The sequence below is a fragment of the Leuresthes tenuis genome, unplaced genomic scaffold, assembly GCF_036924035.1.
Source record: "Leuresthes tenuis unplaced genomic scaffold, fLeuTen1.0.hap1 SCAF_6, whole genome shotgun sequence".
In the NCBI taxonomy this organism is placed as follows: Eukaryota; Metazoa; Chordata; class Actinopteri; order Atheriniformes; family Atherinopsidae; genus Leuresthes; species Leuresthes tenuis.
This window is the reverse complement of record NW_027325360.1, coordinates 19107515-19125342: the sequence shown is the minus strand read 5'-3', so window position 1 is coordinate 19125342 and position 17828 is coordinate 19107515. Positions and strand designations below refer to the sequence as shown.

At 40.0% G+C, this 17828-nt stretch overlaps 1 protein-coding gene across 1 annotated transcript; it reads right to left on the bottom strand.

The window, feature by feature from the left end:
- Positions 1 to 7315: 7315 nt before the first annotated feature.
- LOC140309987 (arrestin domain-containing protein 3-like) lies at positions 7316 to 10391 on the bottom strand. Its single transcript, XM_072388081.1, has 6 exons — positions 10063 to 10391; positions 9915 to 9975; positions 9687 to 9834; positions 9497 to 9590; positions 8883 to 9142; positions 7316 to 7733 (listed from the first exon to the last, which is right to left on the bottom strand). The coding sequence occupies exons 1-6, from the start codon at positions 10319 to 10321 to the stop codon at positions 7488 to 7490; spliced, it is 1068 nt and encodes a 355-aa protein (XP_072244182.1). The 5' UTR covers positions 10322 to 10391; the 3' UTR covers positions 7316 to 7487.
- Between the last annotated feature and the right edge of the window lie 7437 nt (positions 10392 to 17828).

Below are 17828 nucleotides of genomic sequence, written 5' to 3'. Positions count from 1 at the left end.
ATGAATTTAACTAAGCCACCTCTCTCTTTAAAACACACAAAAAGAACACCAGAGGATTGAAGCAAACAGAAAAGCGCTGTCAATTAAATCGGAGCATTAATGAATATTCATTCAAATCTTCTGTTGGTTGATAGATGAGAATCTATGTGTGTCTCTGGACCTTCAAGGGGACACAGCTTGGAGCAATTAGAGAGCAGAAAAAGCCCCTCAGTACTCTCCAGCCAGTGGATGCCATTTCTCTCTCCAACCGCATCAGAGACATGAAGCCATCTGTAGCCCCGTTACACTGAGTCCAAACCCAAAATGTGGTATTTGTCACTGCCTGATGAAGAAATGGAAGAAACGCACCTTTTGGTGGAAGTTTCTTGGATTGACGGTTTACAGTAGGCAGATAAGGTGAGGACACTCGATTGAAATGGATAAAGAAAGCTTTCCCATGAATGAAAATGAAAAGCTGTTCTGTTAGCCCTAAGAGAGCAGCATAGTTGAATTAAGAAATATTATTGACTTGTGAAGGTGTATTTTCACAGAGGCTCCTCTGTTCACTCCGTTATCGGCTGACAAGGCCGTCCGCAGGCAGAGATAGGCCGCTTCAGCAGGTCAGACTACCCGTCTCCTGTGTGTCTTCGTCTGAGGCCTCTCTCTTTCGTTGGCAGTCTATCTATCTCTCTCCCTCCTCAGGCTCTGCTGTGCCATCCTACACACTCTCACACTCACAAATATTACCTACACACACACACACACCCTCCCCTCCCTTCCCCTTCACTCCACTCTCTTGCACTCCCTCAGCCGTTTCCCAGCTGGGAGAGGGTTAGTCAACTGGACGCCCATCCTGCTGATCTGTGGGAGCCCCGTGGGGGGTTACCATGGCAACCATGGCTGATGAAGACAGGGAGTCGCCAGCAGGCCCACATGGTTGTCATGGTACTCACTCTGGCTACGGAGATGGGAGGTACCAGAGGCCACACCTCCCTACTCCCCTCTTTAAAACTAGGGAGGGCTGTGGTGCGGTGTGTGTGTGCGGTGTGTGTGGTGTGTGTGTGTGGTGTGTGTGTGTGTGTGGGTGTGTTTGGAGGGAGCTGGCTGGCTGACAGCGTGCACACCCTATACTGAGCCAGACTGGTTACCAGGCAGGCTCTGCAAGAGCACAGCCAAGATCACGACTGCAGCCAGAATTGAATCAAAGTGCTGCTCTTCAAACATCTTCATGCAGGTGTTGCTTGGATTAAAGGAATCTGTCACACTGTGCTTCACATAGTGCTTATCAGGTATCCTCATAGAGTTAGATGAGGCAGAATTAGTTAAGTCTGTGCTATGTATAGTTCAAGTCCAAAGTCTGGACATACGTGTATAAGTATGCACTACTGAATATTGGAAAGCATGGGTGGGTCCAAACTTTTTATTTGTACTGTATGTGTATAAATACTTAAATATGTAAATAACTGTCAGTCTCCCTCTTTTCGTAGTTATTCTATTAAAGTTACCTCAGTGACTTACAGAATCTTATAAATTAAATGTCATTTTTGACAAATGTCCTCCTGTAAATATATCAGCATATGCTTATTGACAGAAGTTACACATGATGACCAGTCCATTGTAGCAAGTTACGATGTTTAATCTTACAGTCCCATGAAAAGTAGTGCAGAGGATATGTACATCAGAACAGTGGAATCTGAAGCCAGAGTTGATCAGTGCTTTTGAATTATCAATGATGGACTCAAGAGTAGATCATAGATCCTTTTCTGTCCGTTTTCTTGTTTTTTTTTGTGAGAACTGCAAAGTTCTGTTTTAGCTCAGTCAGGACCAAACGCAGCTCTGTTTCCCTTTGGGTTGGTGAGTGTGCTGTATGTGGCGTCACAACGGTCATGAAATTTTTCCAGGAGGGATCCAAACTGTAAAATGTTCAGCTCTCAATATGTTTCCCACCACTGGGCAAGGAAAGCTCTCTGAGCCTCTGTCAAAAACAGGGGCCTGGTTTCACTTAAGAACAACTGGTTGGCTGACACATGTACTGTTAGAATCATGAATGTGTCTTTGTGAAATACTTTCCTCTGTTGCAAAATGAGTGCTTTGACAAAGGCGTGAGAAAGCTCTAAGCTCTAATTCTCAGTTCTCGGATTCATTGTGTACCTCTGCTGCTGCTGTGTGAATGATCTCCACAGGCGTCTTTTTTGAAAGGAAGAATGACTTTAAAAGTAAATTGTTCAAATTAATTGATTAAAAAAAAGAACCCTAACTCACATACACACTCACTCATACAGTGTTGTCTAGATTAATTAAAAGACCAAGCAAAATTAACCTTTATTTTGTTGTACACACAACAGTGCAGAGAGAAAGCAGTTAAGTTTACTCTTGTGCTGTGCAAGTACAATTTTGAGGTATTTGTACAGCAATGATAATATGTTTGCATTTAATAACACTTTGCACTCATCTAACATTTGATAGATGAGAGTAAATAAATAAAGATAAGTTGGACTTTTGGGATTGAATTACTCATTTTCTCTTTGAACTTATTTCTACAGTTTCATTTAATTATCTATTTTAGCCTCAAAATTGCTCAACATTTTACAAGAACCAGCAGGAAAAGAATACTTCAAAAACTGAAAACTGAAAACAATGTGTGTTTTATAACTTCATTTTGTCCTCTTACGTATGAACTCATGAGACCATGGATTTGTCTTAAGGCCCTCATCTACTAGATCATACTATCTCATCTAACACCAAGTGCTGCAGTGTAAAAGTAGCCTTATTTTATGGAGTATTAAGTTACTATACACTGTCACTGACTACATAAATCCTGCACACTGTCTTTGATTTTAGGCACACATACACTATCCATACATTATTATATATGGCCTGTGAACATTTGTGTATCCTGCCCTATTTGTATTGTTTTCAGCTTGCAAATAATGACTTTGACTTTTTCTTGATTCTCATATAATGATACAAACATGTTTTTTTTACACACTTAGGTACAGAGCGTCAAAATATATTCTTTACTTTAATTTCATTTTATTGTCTTTATCCTTAGGTGCTTTCTATTCATGTGTGAGTACAAAGGGAGTAGCGAAAAAGAAAGTAAGTGACACGTCTTGCATGTGTAACAAAGAATAAATCTGATTCTGATCCCCTATATGGGCTGATTTATCTGAACGATCAAACTCACAGATAAAAACATCTCCCTTAAAGTGGCCGTTTTTCAATAATGAGCTTTTGACTTGAAATATTGTAAGTACGTTAAGCTGTCAATTTATATTAATTGTACTTGTATTTGTATGATTTGTACATGTAATGTTTTGTTTAGATTCTTAACACTGTGGTAAATGACAGATATTTGATTATTTTTGCAGCTGTAGACTGACGTCTGTAGTAACTTGTTGAAAATAGCATTGTGAACATCAAAGATTGTCAAACACTGATATTTACAGAGAATGGTTGTGCATAATGAAATAATTTTACTGTTACTGACATCTCCATCTAGTGGACATGTGCATACACAGTGTTGACAGACACTGAAACTGCAGCCACAATAAACTAAGACATAGTTACTTACTTTTGGTGTTGTATTGAATCCTGTACTATTTTGTCAAACAGTATGATTTGGGAACACCCTTTCCTGCTCTGGAAGGTTAACCTTTTAATCAGGCAGTTTTGAAAACCAGATGGATCTCTCTGGTTTCTGTTGATGAGGTTTTGGTGAACCCTGCAGAATGACCAGAGGGAGTTTGATTTCTGTGTCTCTCATCAGAGGGGCATCGAGAGTGATCTGTGGGAGTAAAAATCAAAAGCAAAATTATCTCTTGCATAACAGTGAAAAGACCTGCTTGGATCACTTGGATGAGAGTGCAGTGTGAGCTTCCTTTGCCATTTCTCTGTACAGTTAACACCAGAGTTTACTGGAAGCACTGACACAAATCTTTTTCAGCAGATGGCACGATGGAACAGGATGGGCTGTAATATGACACTTTTTCCTTCATGTACCCTCATTAGTGTTTGGACAAGCCACCAGGCTTTCAACCCCTCCTTCCTCTCACTTTTTCCTGTCTCTTCTCTACAGCCACTGTGTGGTGCTGTTTTCATAATGCAAGAGTTTGTGTTTATTTGTTTGATTGATTAATTATTCTACGAAACAAATGAAACCACATGTCATGTTTACACAAAGTATCAATGATTCATTTTTTCACAATTAGGTATGATTCATAGGTAGAGTGTGGTGTGGGATAGTTCCAATCAAATTTATTTTTATTTTTTATTTATACAGTTACAGAGTGAGTTTGCATTACTGGAATAAGTACCTTGATTCTGTACTCGAGCTTCATCATGCAGCAGTTGAAGAAGGTAGGGGGCAGTCGTGGAGGGATTCTCAGAACTTTGGTTATAGTTCGGCGGCTCTCAGCTGGAACAGCATCTCCTGTCCCAAAGAAGATGTCATTTGTGTGTACTTTCTTTTTTGACTGCGCAACAAAGGTCTGCTTCTCACACAGGCAGAATTTGGGTATTACTCGTCGTGCTGAGTCATTGAGTACTTCCACAAGAACTCCCATGGCCTCACCTGTTTAAGATTAAGATTAAGATTACTTTATCAGCTATTGTCATGTAGTTACACTAAATTACTCTTCCGCATTCAACCCATCCAGGTTGGCACCTGTTGAACACACACATGCATATGCACAGGGTCACACACACTCATGGAGACAGATGCCATACACTGGAGCAGTGGGCAGCCATTCACAGCACCCGGGGAGCATGGGGGTACGGTGCCTTGTTCAAGGGCACCTCGGCTGTGGCAAGGAGGTAGACTGGCACGAGGTGGACTAGATTAAAGTGAAACAAATTTGTTTTTCAATGAAGACAATGCAGAAATGATGTCATTACCTTGCTTCAAGCCCATTTTTTCTGAGGTAACATTTAAGGTAACCTTTCCAGAGCCAAAAAATGAGATCCTGGTTGCATATTGTTGCTCCTGCAGTAAAGACAGAAGATTCAGACCAAGCGGAAAAATGTGAAAATGAAAAGTGGAGACAAAAATATTTTCCTACCTTAAGTCCAATTAATATCATTTCTGATTTAGAGGCAAAGGGAAACTCAGACTTGGTCAGAAAAGGGAACTCAGTCTTGGTTTTGTGTACAAGCCATATTGACTGAGTCAGCTGTGCTCGTAAACTGTATGTGATCTCTCCCCATTTCCCTTTATAAGTTGAAGGCATGTCTCTATTAGGAAAAAAACACAAAAGGAAAATTATTTAATCTTACCACATCATAAGAAAGTGTTTATATTTAATATCAAAGGTAATACAAAGGACTACATCACTTACGTATTTGGAATCACAAAGCTGAATGGATACACATTTCTTCCAGGGCCCATGATTTCTGAACCTATTAAAAAGAAGCATTTTTAAATCAAATGTAACCTTAACAATTACATTATCAGACTACAGAATAATGATCAGCCCAGATCAGCCTTTATGCCCATTTGTGAGTATATAATACAAACCATCTCCTTTGTTTTTATCCTGAAGAATAATATGCTCAAAATAGAAGTATTTCTTCTTGTTGCTGTGGACCACTGTGGTTTGTCCATCCTGTTCATGCCAAGTTACCTTAGCTTTTCCTTTAGCTTTGACCAAAAAACACTGCACTTTGATTTTCTTGCTGGTCACCACTGTCACTTTTCCAGTTAAGACATCCCCAGGAGAGTAGGTGCTCTGTTCATTCACCTTGTCGTACTCCAATATGAAATGCTTCACCGTCATTGTAAGAACACATCAAGCAGCTTTTTTCAGACCTGGTAGTGAAAGCAGGAAGATTGTCCTTTTCTGAATGATAAACTGATAACCAGGTTTGAATCAATCCTTGGCAGTACTGAGATGAATCCTTTACTTGACGAACAACAATTCCGGTGATGATGTAGCTGTGGATTTCTCCAGAACCTGTAACTGTGTCACAGATGATCATGTGATCAAGCCTGCAGGTGTCACTTTCACACAGGTAACTCTAGCCAGCAGTCTTGCAGAATGAGTAACATGAATTGAATGAACAGTGAGCTATAGGGCATGTGCGCGTTATTTGTGTTACTGTTAATAACAGTATGTCTATACTTTTACTTCATTCCCTCTAATTCATGACACACAGCACAGACACACAGTTATTACTGCTACATACTCAGATATAGCTGTTAATGTAAATAAGATGAACTATCCTAAACTTTCCCATGGTATGAATACAGTGGTGATGATTCAAGCTGCTTTAAGCACAGTGCATTGATGAAAACCACACCAACATCCCTACATGGTTTGTTATGTTCAACTTCAGAGGCATAAATCCCTTAAACATTTGGAATAACTTTGCATTAAGGTTGCTACAGTGCTAACAAATCCAGGGTCAGGATACTTTCCATAACCTATTTGTTGGTCCTAATGTAGTGCTGTTAACCATCAGCCAACACTGTTGCAACATCCCCAAATAGCTTTGGCAGACGCAGTACTGACCACCTGTGGCCGATGCCTGGTCCGCATTTGAGAGCACTAAGTGGCATCATAATCATAAAAATAACCACCATTCCCAATGGAGATGGGAGGGTTTGTGGTTATTTTGTGAGGGTGTACAATACATAAAGAAAAAAATGCTTAATGCATAAAGTGACAAAGTAGTCATGACTGCAGGCTTCTCTTTTGCTGAGTGACATGAGAACTATTCATATCTGTGGTATTATGAAATGTGAAATTGCAGTGCTTTATTCAGGTGAATGTGCTGCCTGGCATCAGGACATGACTCCTCTCAGAGGAGTTGTCGCACTTCGGCAGGTTCCTTGACAAGGACCATTTTATTTTGGGACACCTTCCAGGGACAAGTCTGCCCTCACAATATCACTCCTGTGTCACAGGAAAGATGTGTGTGCAGCTACTGATTGTCCTAATCGCCAGTTCATTCAAACAACACATTTAAAAAAAAAATGAACACAGCCAGTCTTGCGATAAATAAGAAAAGTGGATTTATATGAAACACTTTAATACAAGTACATTAACATAGTTTACATTGACGTGAATACAAAAGGCACACATGAGGCATTTATTCAAAATGTGGGATGCTGTATAACATTATGCACAGTAAACTTAAGTATCTTTCATGGACATTAAATAATACACTATTGTGGGCTTAAATAGAAACTTCACACATCCCAGCTCAAAGTTCAAAGGCAACAGCACTGCATATGAAAACAAACTTGATTAAACCAATTGTGGCTGCAGACGGAGATGTGAGATATGGTTTTATTCTCTTGTCTCGCCGTGGGAGAGCGGAGTGACACAAATTTGTGTCTCAAAGCTTCATTATCAACTATGTAACACATCTGAATGTCCAACCTCACTGTTTGAGGTCAAGTTGTTGGAAAATATATGTAGAGAATATATATGGAGTAAAAGGATGTGTCTGACAGTGTTACAGATGTGCAATGCCAAAATAATGACATTACCTTTCAGGACAGGTATTTAAAGAGCAGACTTATAGTTGCCATTTCCAGAGGGAGGTGAGGGGTACATTGCACAGGCTTCATATGAAGGTGGTGGCTCCAGCATTTGTGGTGTAGTGCTCCAGGTTGGTTTGGCAGATTCACCAAATCCTTCAAATCCAAAGCTGGCAGAAGCAGGTGGTTGTCTTCCACTGGAAAACTCAGGCAGGATGACAATGGGGAGTTTGACCTCTGGGTTAACAGCACATTTGATATCAAGATAAATCTATAAGGGAGAAAAAGGAGAAAATCTAATACCAGTTCAAGTCAATCTGATTCCTAATTCTTTATTTAGCTAATAAAGGGCACTCTTATTAGTTTTCTATGGGCAGAGTTTGATTTTATCAGCACTTTCAGATTCATCTGCTGACTGGATGTTCTTAATTTTTCAAGAAAGGAGTGTCTTGGAGATATTGTGTCACGGTTTTATGTTTTGATCATTCTTGTTTTCAGGTTTCTTGTCATGTTTTTTCCCCTGTCACTTAGTTCACTCAAGTCACCTGTTTTCGGTCCCACAGCTGCACCTCATCACGAATCACCTCCCCACAGTATTTCATTTCTAGGGTCAGTCACAGTCATTGCAAAATCCTCACTAACCCTTCATGATCATGCCACGTCTTGTGAAGTCAGGTTTTGCCACCATAGCCACAGTTATTTTGTTATTTATCCATAGTCTTGCTTAGTGTTTCTAACGTTAAGTATTTTTGATAACCGGCTTAGTCGTGCTTTCTGCTTGGCCGAGGGGGTCGATATGTTCGACCGGTGGAAATTGTCTGGGGACATCCTGGAAGTGGTCCGGTGGGGGCTGATTCCGGGGACCTCCGCAATCCAGGAAGTCTGGGGAATAGTGAGACAAGTCCACTACGAGTCTATGGTGGACATTTTTGGCAAAGACTTGGACGTGGTATCCACCAGACTCTCACCTCTCCTTTTGCCTCCCCTGTGTTGCCGTCCCCACAGCCCGCTGCTATTCCCAAGCCGGCTGCCACCGATATGCACCAGCCTGCTGACCCCACTACGACCAAGCCTGTTCCAGCCGTGACCCAGACGGTGCCAGTCGTGACCCAGACCATTCCAGTCTTGACCCAGACCGTTCCACCCAAGACCAAGCGTGCTCCGGCGTTCAGAGGCCCTCCCTCCCACCCTGAATTTGGAACGTCTGGGAGCCATTCCTAGAGGGAGGGGCTGCACCATGGCATCTGACATATTGCTTCATGACATAATTCTTTTTTTTGCATTCAGCAAGACATTTCCCTGGGAAATATTCATGTCAAATTCTTACTTTTAAATCGCAAGAAACAGAAAAGTGAGACCTTGTTTTTTTTTTTTTCCTCAATCAAAATTGAATGGTTTTGATGACACTAGAAAGGCTTACCTTCACCCTGTACTCCAGCTTGATGATGGAGCAGTTTAAAATGGATGGGGGTAGTTCCGTAGGGATGTTGATCACCTTGGTCACAGTTGTTTTGCCAGATTTTTCATCAACTGTCTCCACTTTGTCTTTAAGGATCTTTTGTGTGTGAACTTTCCTCCTACCCTGGGCAAAGTAACTCTTCTTCTCATACAGTTCAAATTTGGGCTTCACTGAACGACTTGAGCGATTGTTGATTGCAACTGTGACATGGATTGCCTCGCCTGTGGAATGGAAAGAGCAGATTAGTTTTAAATGATTACACATCAAGACATTACATTTAAAGAATCAGTTCATACGGGAGACTAGGATGGAGGGTTCTCATCAAATGTGCTGATATGGTGGCAATTCAATGCCCATGAATATGAATGAACCGTCGTCCCAAAAACTAGAAAAATGGTCAATTTTGAAAAAAAACATTTATCAATCTGAGTTTTTGATTATTTTTTGATAGTAACACTCTGGTCTGTCCCAGTGGCATAAGGGGCCTGATACAACCCCTTTACGAGTCTAGTCTCTTCTTTCCTGTCAGGGGGAGGAATGAAAAATGATGTTATCTTCTTGAAATGTGAATTTACCTGGTTTATATCCCTTCTTCATAGTGTGGGCATCCAATGAGACCTTTCCAGAACCAAAAGCAATGCTTTTGTCCTTGCACATATGTTGAGGTTCCTAAACATTAGATCCCACTTGTTATCAATATAGTAAGTTAACAGTCTGTTCTGCTCATAAAATATCAGGTGCAATATTTATCCTCTTTCTTCTTACCATGAGTGCTGGGATATTCGTGTCTGCTTTGGATACAAAGGTGAAGTGGGCTTTAGCTTCTTTTGTCAGCTTCATAGATTGTTTAAGCTCTGCCTTGACCTTATGAACAATTTTGCCGATGGATGTATGGAAAGTCGATGGCATTTTTCTGTGGGGTAAAAAAGGAAAACGTGATTCTAATCTGAAAAGAATTAAATAATATATTCAGAATAAGTAAGGAAAAAGTACCTGTCAGGTATCTTGAAGCTAAAAGGAAACACATGCCTTCCTTTTCCAATGACTTCAGTTCCTAGAAAAGAAAAACTTGCTTATGCTTATTTCTAAACAACATATATCATTAAAGTAGGCACATGTGATAATTAATTTCAAACATTACCATCTTCTCTTGATTCTCTTAACATATGATGTTTGACATCATAATATTTCTCATTAGCCCAGTAGACATAATGTTGGTATTGTCCATAGTGTTCATGCCAGGAAACATGAGCTTTTCCTTTAGCTATAAAAACAAGTGACTGGATTTTTGTTTCTTTAGAGGTCTCCACGATGATCCTTCCATTGATGGTATCTCCATTTGTGAAGGTGTTCTTGCTGTTGATGGCGTCATATTCAATTTCGAAGCTGTTGATGGTCATTTTTCCACAGAGTAATGATCCAGTACAAGCTCACACCATGTAAACTCTGCAGCATTTATATGTGATCACAAGCTTGCATATCTGGTTAAACCTGTCTGGTCTCATATTTCAACCCTAACCTGGGCCACCTACGTATGCTCATGAGGAAAAACATTAAACTCCGTGGACACTTTATAGTTCCCTGGAAAGTCAAAAACAATAGATTTTGTTTGCAAATTGATGGTCAGAGTTAAAACACTGCACATATGTTTTTTTGGAAAACCAACCTGCTGTCACATGCACCTGAGTGGGAAGAGAATAACACCTGACTTCTTCTACTCTGGGTTTACGACTGTCACATGCTGTGCTTAGTCATCGTCACATGATACATCATCTGATAAAAGTCAGATTTTCCAACTGTTGTGTTTAACATTCCATTCCAATGGAAATAACAACTGAATCAAACTGCAATTTGTGCCCGTATGTGTCGCAATGTCTTTTATATTATAAAACAACTTGACATGGCAAAAAAACCTGCGCATCGAGGAATGAGAAAACGGAGATAAAGTAGATGAAAGAACGGTTCTAACAGGCTCATGCATGCATCAGATTCATATAGCTGACTTGTTTCTTCACAAAATATAAATCTTGAAATCCTCCACCTCCTTTGTCTTAATTTGTCCGTTAAAGCAAGGGAAAAACATTTTGATAACTGGAGATGATGTCATCAGATACCTTTGTTGTGTCTAGATAAACACAAGGTTCCCACATCTTTGCAATACATACTGCTGACTCGTTACATCAAAACATACAAGTTCTGCTACTTTTCATCCTGCTTTGTCTTAATTTATCCATTATAGTTGGGGGGACACATCCCGATAACTGGAAATGGTGCCATCAAATAATATCCCCTATTTGAAAACCACTGTTCTGCATTGTGTTTAAGGAATTTAAGCCTGAAACTTCTAACCAGGGGACATTTTTAGGCTTTCAAGGCATTGTTGGGACATTTACACTTTGAGAAGGATTGAGGAATCAATGATTTTTGATGATTTACTTTGACAATTGTTGATTCTTCAATAGCCTATAAAAACAGTTAGAAACATCTTAGCAGTGGGATGTTACTGACTTATAGTCCTGAAAAACACAGGAGGAACACTATTTGTTGGCATTATGTCCATCTATCAGGATGCGTTTCTCCTGCTATTATAGAAACATCAAGCTATAGCAGGATGAACATTTCAGAATTTAAACCTTGTGTAATAACTAGACAGCTGTATGAATTTTATAAGCCTCTCTTCTGACAAAACACAGAGGGAACAGTATATGATGGTATCATTTCCATCCATCAGGATGTGCTCCCTTGGTTACTGTGGACACATTAAGACATAAGAGGATGAACAAATTAGGATTTTCGTGATAGAGTAACAAGCCAACAATATGAATTTCACAGATGTGTGTATTTGCCTTCCTTCTAAACACAAGGGGGAATGGTATTTGATATGGAATTTCCCAGCTATCCCTGCAATAATGGCCAAATGAGGACATAGCTGGATGTACATTTCAGGATCAATAACTGGAGAGGTAACAAGTCAGCTTTATTAATTTGAAATAGATAAGTCCATCTAAGGGGGGCAGTATCTGATAGGGAATTTCTCAGCCACCAGGATGTGTGTCCCCTGCTTTGATGAGACAAATTAGAATTTCTGCTTTTATTAATTGCGAGAGAGGGAGTGGCGTTATAAGACAAAAATGAAGAGAATACCGTTAAACGTGCGTAAATTTGAATTTATTCTACAGTTCACGATTTTGTCTTAAAATTCTAATTCTTACAACATATCAGCTGGAGAGAAAAAACGAGTAAAGAGTAATTAGTAATGAGTAATGAGGCCGTGACATGTTTAGCCAGGACAAAATGTATTTGCATGAGTACACATTTCTCCATCAAGTCTGCGTTCAAAGTGAAAACTCTTAAAATATTATAAAGGTATTGTTTAAGTGACAGCAGTTTGAGAATATGAAACTTAAAAATGTTCCGACTGCTTTCAGATTCTTAAAAAGACCAAAGGCAGTAAAAGAAAAAGTTTGGGCTTTCACACTTCCCGGAATAGCGGCGTGATATGAGCATTCGTTTTTTAAATATATTTTCCTCAGTTAAGACCTACTGAGGTCTGTGCAAACAAAGCAGAGAAAATAGCCCATACCCTTATTTGTTTGTGCCTCGAATGAAGTATTGTTTAAAGCTGAAGTTTTTATCTTTGGAGTGGTACACACGAGAACTCTTGCAGCGGCTCAGAACCTCAGCCTTCCCTTTAAATGTAATCTACAGGGAGTTGTCTTTGGTCACTTCCAGCGTGACCTGACCAGTAACGATATGGTGAACGTGTTGCTCTCGTTGATTTATAGGTAACTTTTAGCATATTCACGGTGGGCGACATTTGCATACCGATCAGACAAAAGCTCCAACAGAAAGTAGGGAGAATCTAACTCTCAGGAGTTCGAGGGGGAGGGCGTGTCCCAGTCCCAAACAGGAAGTGCCTCCATCGCAGCTGTTGTTTTTATTGTATCAAAATAAAACTAGTTTTCTAAAAGTCGAGAAAAAAAATCGTAAGCTATATCCAATGTCAAGCCAGCTTGTTGAAAGCCATAATCAATTACTTAAGGTTTCGTGAGCACTGTGGCTCAGAGTTGGACGCTCCTTCATAATTCACCAGCATCATTCAGGACTAAACGTAGAATGGGTTTTTATGACGCTGTTCAAATGCTGACATTACATTTGTTGTATCCAGATGTATTTACACAGATACACATACAATTAATATTCGCAAATACATATAAGATATTTATGTCACGTTAGATTCTGCTTCAGCTCTGGTGTCATTAGGACGTATTACTGTTGTTAGTCTTATTATTAGTGGAACATCCACACCAAGGCCCATGGCTGAAATCACAAGGCCTCCCTGTCCTATATCACTTATGCCACCTATGGGGTTGGTACTTCACAGAGCATCATTGTGAGCCATATTGAAGGGTGTAACAACTAATATTACCCTTTCGGTTGGCGGACTTTGTTGAATATTTGCCATGATATTCCATTCAGAGCTACAAGCACCAGGTGAAATAATGAGAACAGGTGGTGTAAATGTTATGGTGTGTCTGAGCATGCAGATAAATTATGCATGTGCTACTAGATATGGACAATTTAATTATGGACAGCTTTTTGATGATCTAATATACACACTTTTATTAACTAAATAGGCACAGTGCAGTTTAATGATTAAAGCCATTCCAGGAGTTTGTGGGTGGCAACAATTATTTGTCTGCACACTTTCTTTTCATCGGCTTTATGAAGCCGTGTGCCCATATGGTTGTCTGTCATAAGCCACAAGCATCAGGAAGCTACACTCACATGCACAAATCTAATTTTATTCTTGAATTGATGCAGACACACCCCTAATTTGTCCTTTCCGTATCAAGTTTGCACCACAACTTCATATTCACAACTAGATCAAACCTTTGAAAAATCAGGCATCTGTATGATTTTATGTTATGAATCCTATTCAGTGGCTGTCATTGTTCACGTTTCATTATCTCAGTTGTGTAACTTGACACTCGTCTGGTATTCCAGGTATGTTGCAATTGTGCAATAAGGAAGCATGGGAGGACACTAGATTCCACAAAGCTGTAGGTTTGCTCAAGTCTTTGTACATTCAGGTGAAAAAGAAGGCTAAAAAAATAAATCCTCATAAATACACCCTCAGATGAAGAGCACCACGCGGCACATTATGATATGCTATTATCTATTTGAAACGATCAATCAGGAGCTGTGTTTAAAAAACTATGTACACTCCTATGTTCCATAAGAATAAATAGAGTAAGTAGCTGTCAGGCTCTCCTAATCAAACAGGAGAGCCTGCACAGTTGTTTGTGTCCTTTATGTCAGCGCTCGCTCTGTGATTGACCGGCAACCTGTCCCTGTCCTGTCCCTGATGGCAGCTGGGTATGACCAGCCCCTTGTGCAAGCCTGACTTGGATGAAGTCGATATTGATGGATGGGTGACATATCCATCTTGTGGACATGTGTGTACAATGTTTGAGTACTCCCTTTTTTCTGCTCTAACAAATCCTTTAATCAGAAAATTCTGATTTTGGTGATTTTGGTGAATCCTGCAGGATGACCAGAGGGAGTTTGACCACTGGTCTCTCATCAGGGGGACATTTATTATGGCATGTGGGAGAAGAAGGCAAAAAAAAGGGACATATTTAGATATTGTTTTTATCTCATGCATAAAGATGGAAAACACAAGACCTAATGGGATCACTTGTGCAAGAATGCACTGGAAGCTCACTTTGCCATTTCTCTGCCCAGTAAACAGTTTACTGGAAGCACTGACAAATTCTTTTCAGCACATGGCACGAGGGAACAGGTTGGGCTGTAATATGACACTTTTTCCTTCATGTACACTCATTATTGTGTGGCCACTAAGCTTTTAACCCCTCCTTCCTCTCACTTTTTGGCTTTTTCTCTTCCTCCACTGTGTGGTGCTGTTTTCATAACGCAATTATTATTATCATCATCATCATTATGATAATAATTATTATTAATATGATTGTTATTATTATTATTAGTAGTAGAAGAAATATTATTAGCATGGGGTTTCTGTAGTACCAAAGGCAGCAGTCTGAGGACTGCATTTCACATTGTTCACATGCCAAAGTGACTGGGGTGAGGGTAAAAGTACAGGGCAGGATGTTGTACCCTCACAGTACACAGCCTGAACACTTTCTTACTCTTCCTAATTTGTACTCTTCCAAAGTAGCTATGTCAATTTGTTTTATTTTCCCTTTTTTTTTCTTATTGGGTACAAATAAGACAATACAAGCCATCTTCTTTGTTTTTGTCCTGAAAAATAATAGGTTTGTAGGTATTTCTTCTTGTTGCTGTGGACTACTGTGAGTTGTCCATCCTGTTCATACCAAGTTATCTTCGCTTTTCCTTTATCTTTGACCAAGAAACACTGCACTTTGATTTCCTTGCTCGTCACTTTTCCAGATAAGACATCCCCAAGAGAGTCGGTGCCTTGTTATGATAAACTGATAAGCAGGTTTCAATTCATCCTTGGCAGTACTTTACTTGATGAACAACAATTCTGGTGATGATGTAGCTGTGGATTTCTCCAGAACCTGCAACTGTGTCACAGATGATCATGTGATCAAGCCTGCAGGTGTCACTTTCACACAGGTAACTCTAGCCAGCAGTCTTGCAGACTGAGTAACATGAATTGAATGAACAGTGAGAATAGAATGAATAGTGCATGTGTGCAAGTACAGTGCTATTCTTCAGTGAATACTTAATAACAATGATAGGAAAATCATGGTTCAGAACATCAAAGTGCATACTGTCCATCACTGTTGTTACAAATAACAGTATGTTTCAACATTTACTTCATTCCCTCTAATTCATGACACACAGCACAAACACACAGTTATTACTGCCACATACTCAGATATAGCTGTTAATGTAAATAAGATGAACTATCCTAAACTTTCACATGGTATGAATACAGTCATGATGATTCATGCTGCTTTAAGCAGAGTGCACAACCACACCAACATTTAAAGCATATTTCTCTTGAGAATTGATGTTGACAGTGTGTTTTGCTCCCTGCACGGTTTGGTATGTTCAACTTCAGAGGCTTAAATCACTGAAAGATCTGGAAAATATTTACATTTACTTCACTTACAGATCCTCACCATTACCACTTTGTGTTTTCCCTGTCGGGCCAAGATCATGTTCATAGTCCTCGTCAGGTTTTGTTATTTACTAGACTTTTGGTTTATCAATTTAGCTTTATGGTGTTCCAACCTAGCTTCACTTTTTTGCTACAGTTTCAAGATAAACAAAGTCAAATTCTTCTACAACCTCCTGTCTGAATCCATGTCTGCATTTGAGTCCTCGCTTCACCACTTAAAGGGACATCGCATCCTAATTGTTGATCATTTTGTAGCGATGTTTAGTTCCATCCAGTGTTGTAGTAACATCTGCAATAGCTAGTTTTATCAGCTGGAGATGTAACCACCTTTGGCAGATGCCTGCCCTGGTCAGCATTGTACTGTACCTCTGTGGCAGTTGATGAGGACAATGGAGGGCAGTCGATTGTACTCTCAGATACACCCTCTGGCTACATGCTTAAAGGTGTGACCGACAACAACAATAACCACCCTTCCCAATACCTTAATATCCACTCACCATGGTGAAATGTGGCAGTTTTTTTAATTTTACCTGTTATTTACCATATGACTTAACCAGAAGACTAGTCCAGTTTGACATGGGAGAGATTTAAACTGATGAAGTCATCATACTTACTTGAGAGACCCAATTTAAATTTCAGTATAAGACCATTGTTTTGGTTTTTTTTTTAGTTTTACTTTAGTCTTTTTTCAGTCCAAAGTGAGTCCTTTTCCTTTTTTCTTCATTAGGCAACAAAATGAGAATCAGCACCTCCAAATCCGAGACCATGGTCCTCAGCCGGAAAAGGGTGGAATGCCCTCACCGGGTTGGGAATGAGATCCTTCCCCAAGTTGAGGAGTTCAAGTATCTCGGGGTCTTGCAAAAATGCATGCTACAGTGTCCTCTTGGGAACCAAAACATGTGTTAAAGTGCCCTATTGGGAGCCAAAATGTGTGCTAAAGTGCCCACTTGGGAGCCAAAACGCATGCTAAAGTTCCCTCTTGGGAGCCCAAACGCATGCTACATTGCCCTCTTGGAGCCAAACCACATGCTACAATGCCTACTTGGGAGCCAAAATGCATGCTACAATGCCCACTTGGGAGCCAAAACGCGTGCTACATTGCCCTCTTGGAGCCAAAACGTATGCTAAAGTGCCCACTTGGAAGAGCCCGATACCCGGAAGAGCTGGAGGAAGTGGCTGGGGACTGGGTTTCTCTGTTCAAGGTGCTGCCCCCGCGACCCGATCCCCGGAGAAGCGGCAGATGGATGGATGGATGGATGGATGGATGGATGGATGGATGGATGGATGGATGGATGGATGGATGGATGGATGGATGGATGGATGGATGGATGGATAGGCAACCAAACGTCTTTGTTATGGTTAGAGAAAGATTGTGGTGTAAAATTAATCAACCAAAAAGTGACTAATACATAAAGTGACAAAATAGGCATGACAACGGTCTCCACAATGGCTGAGTAAGATGTTTACAATTAAATGTGGTTTTATGAAACATAAAATTGCAATGCTTTATTGAGGTGAATGTGCCGCCTGGCATCAGGATATGCCCAGTATTTTTTCTAATAGGAATTGACACACTTGAGTTTGTCACTTAATCTCAGCACACCTTCCAGGGGCAGGTCTATGCTAACATCACTCCTGCCATACTGTGTTACAAACTGTGTATGCTAAGAAACGTGTGTTTGCGCTTATCAAATGTCCTAATTATGAATTCATACAAAAGAAAACTGTAAACATTGTCAATATTATAAGAGACAAGGACAAAATGATGACAGGTA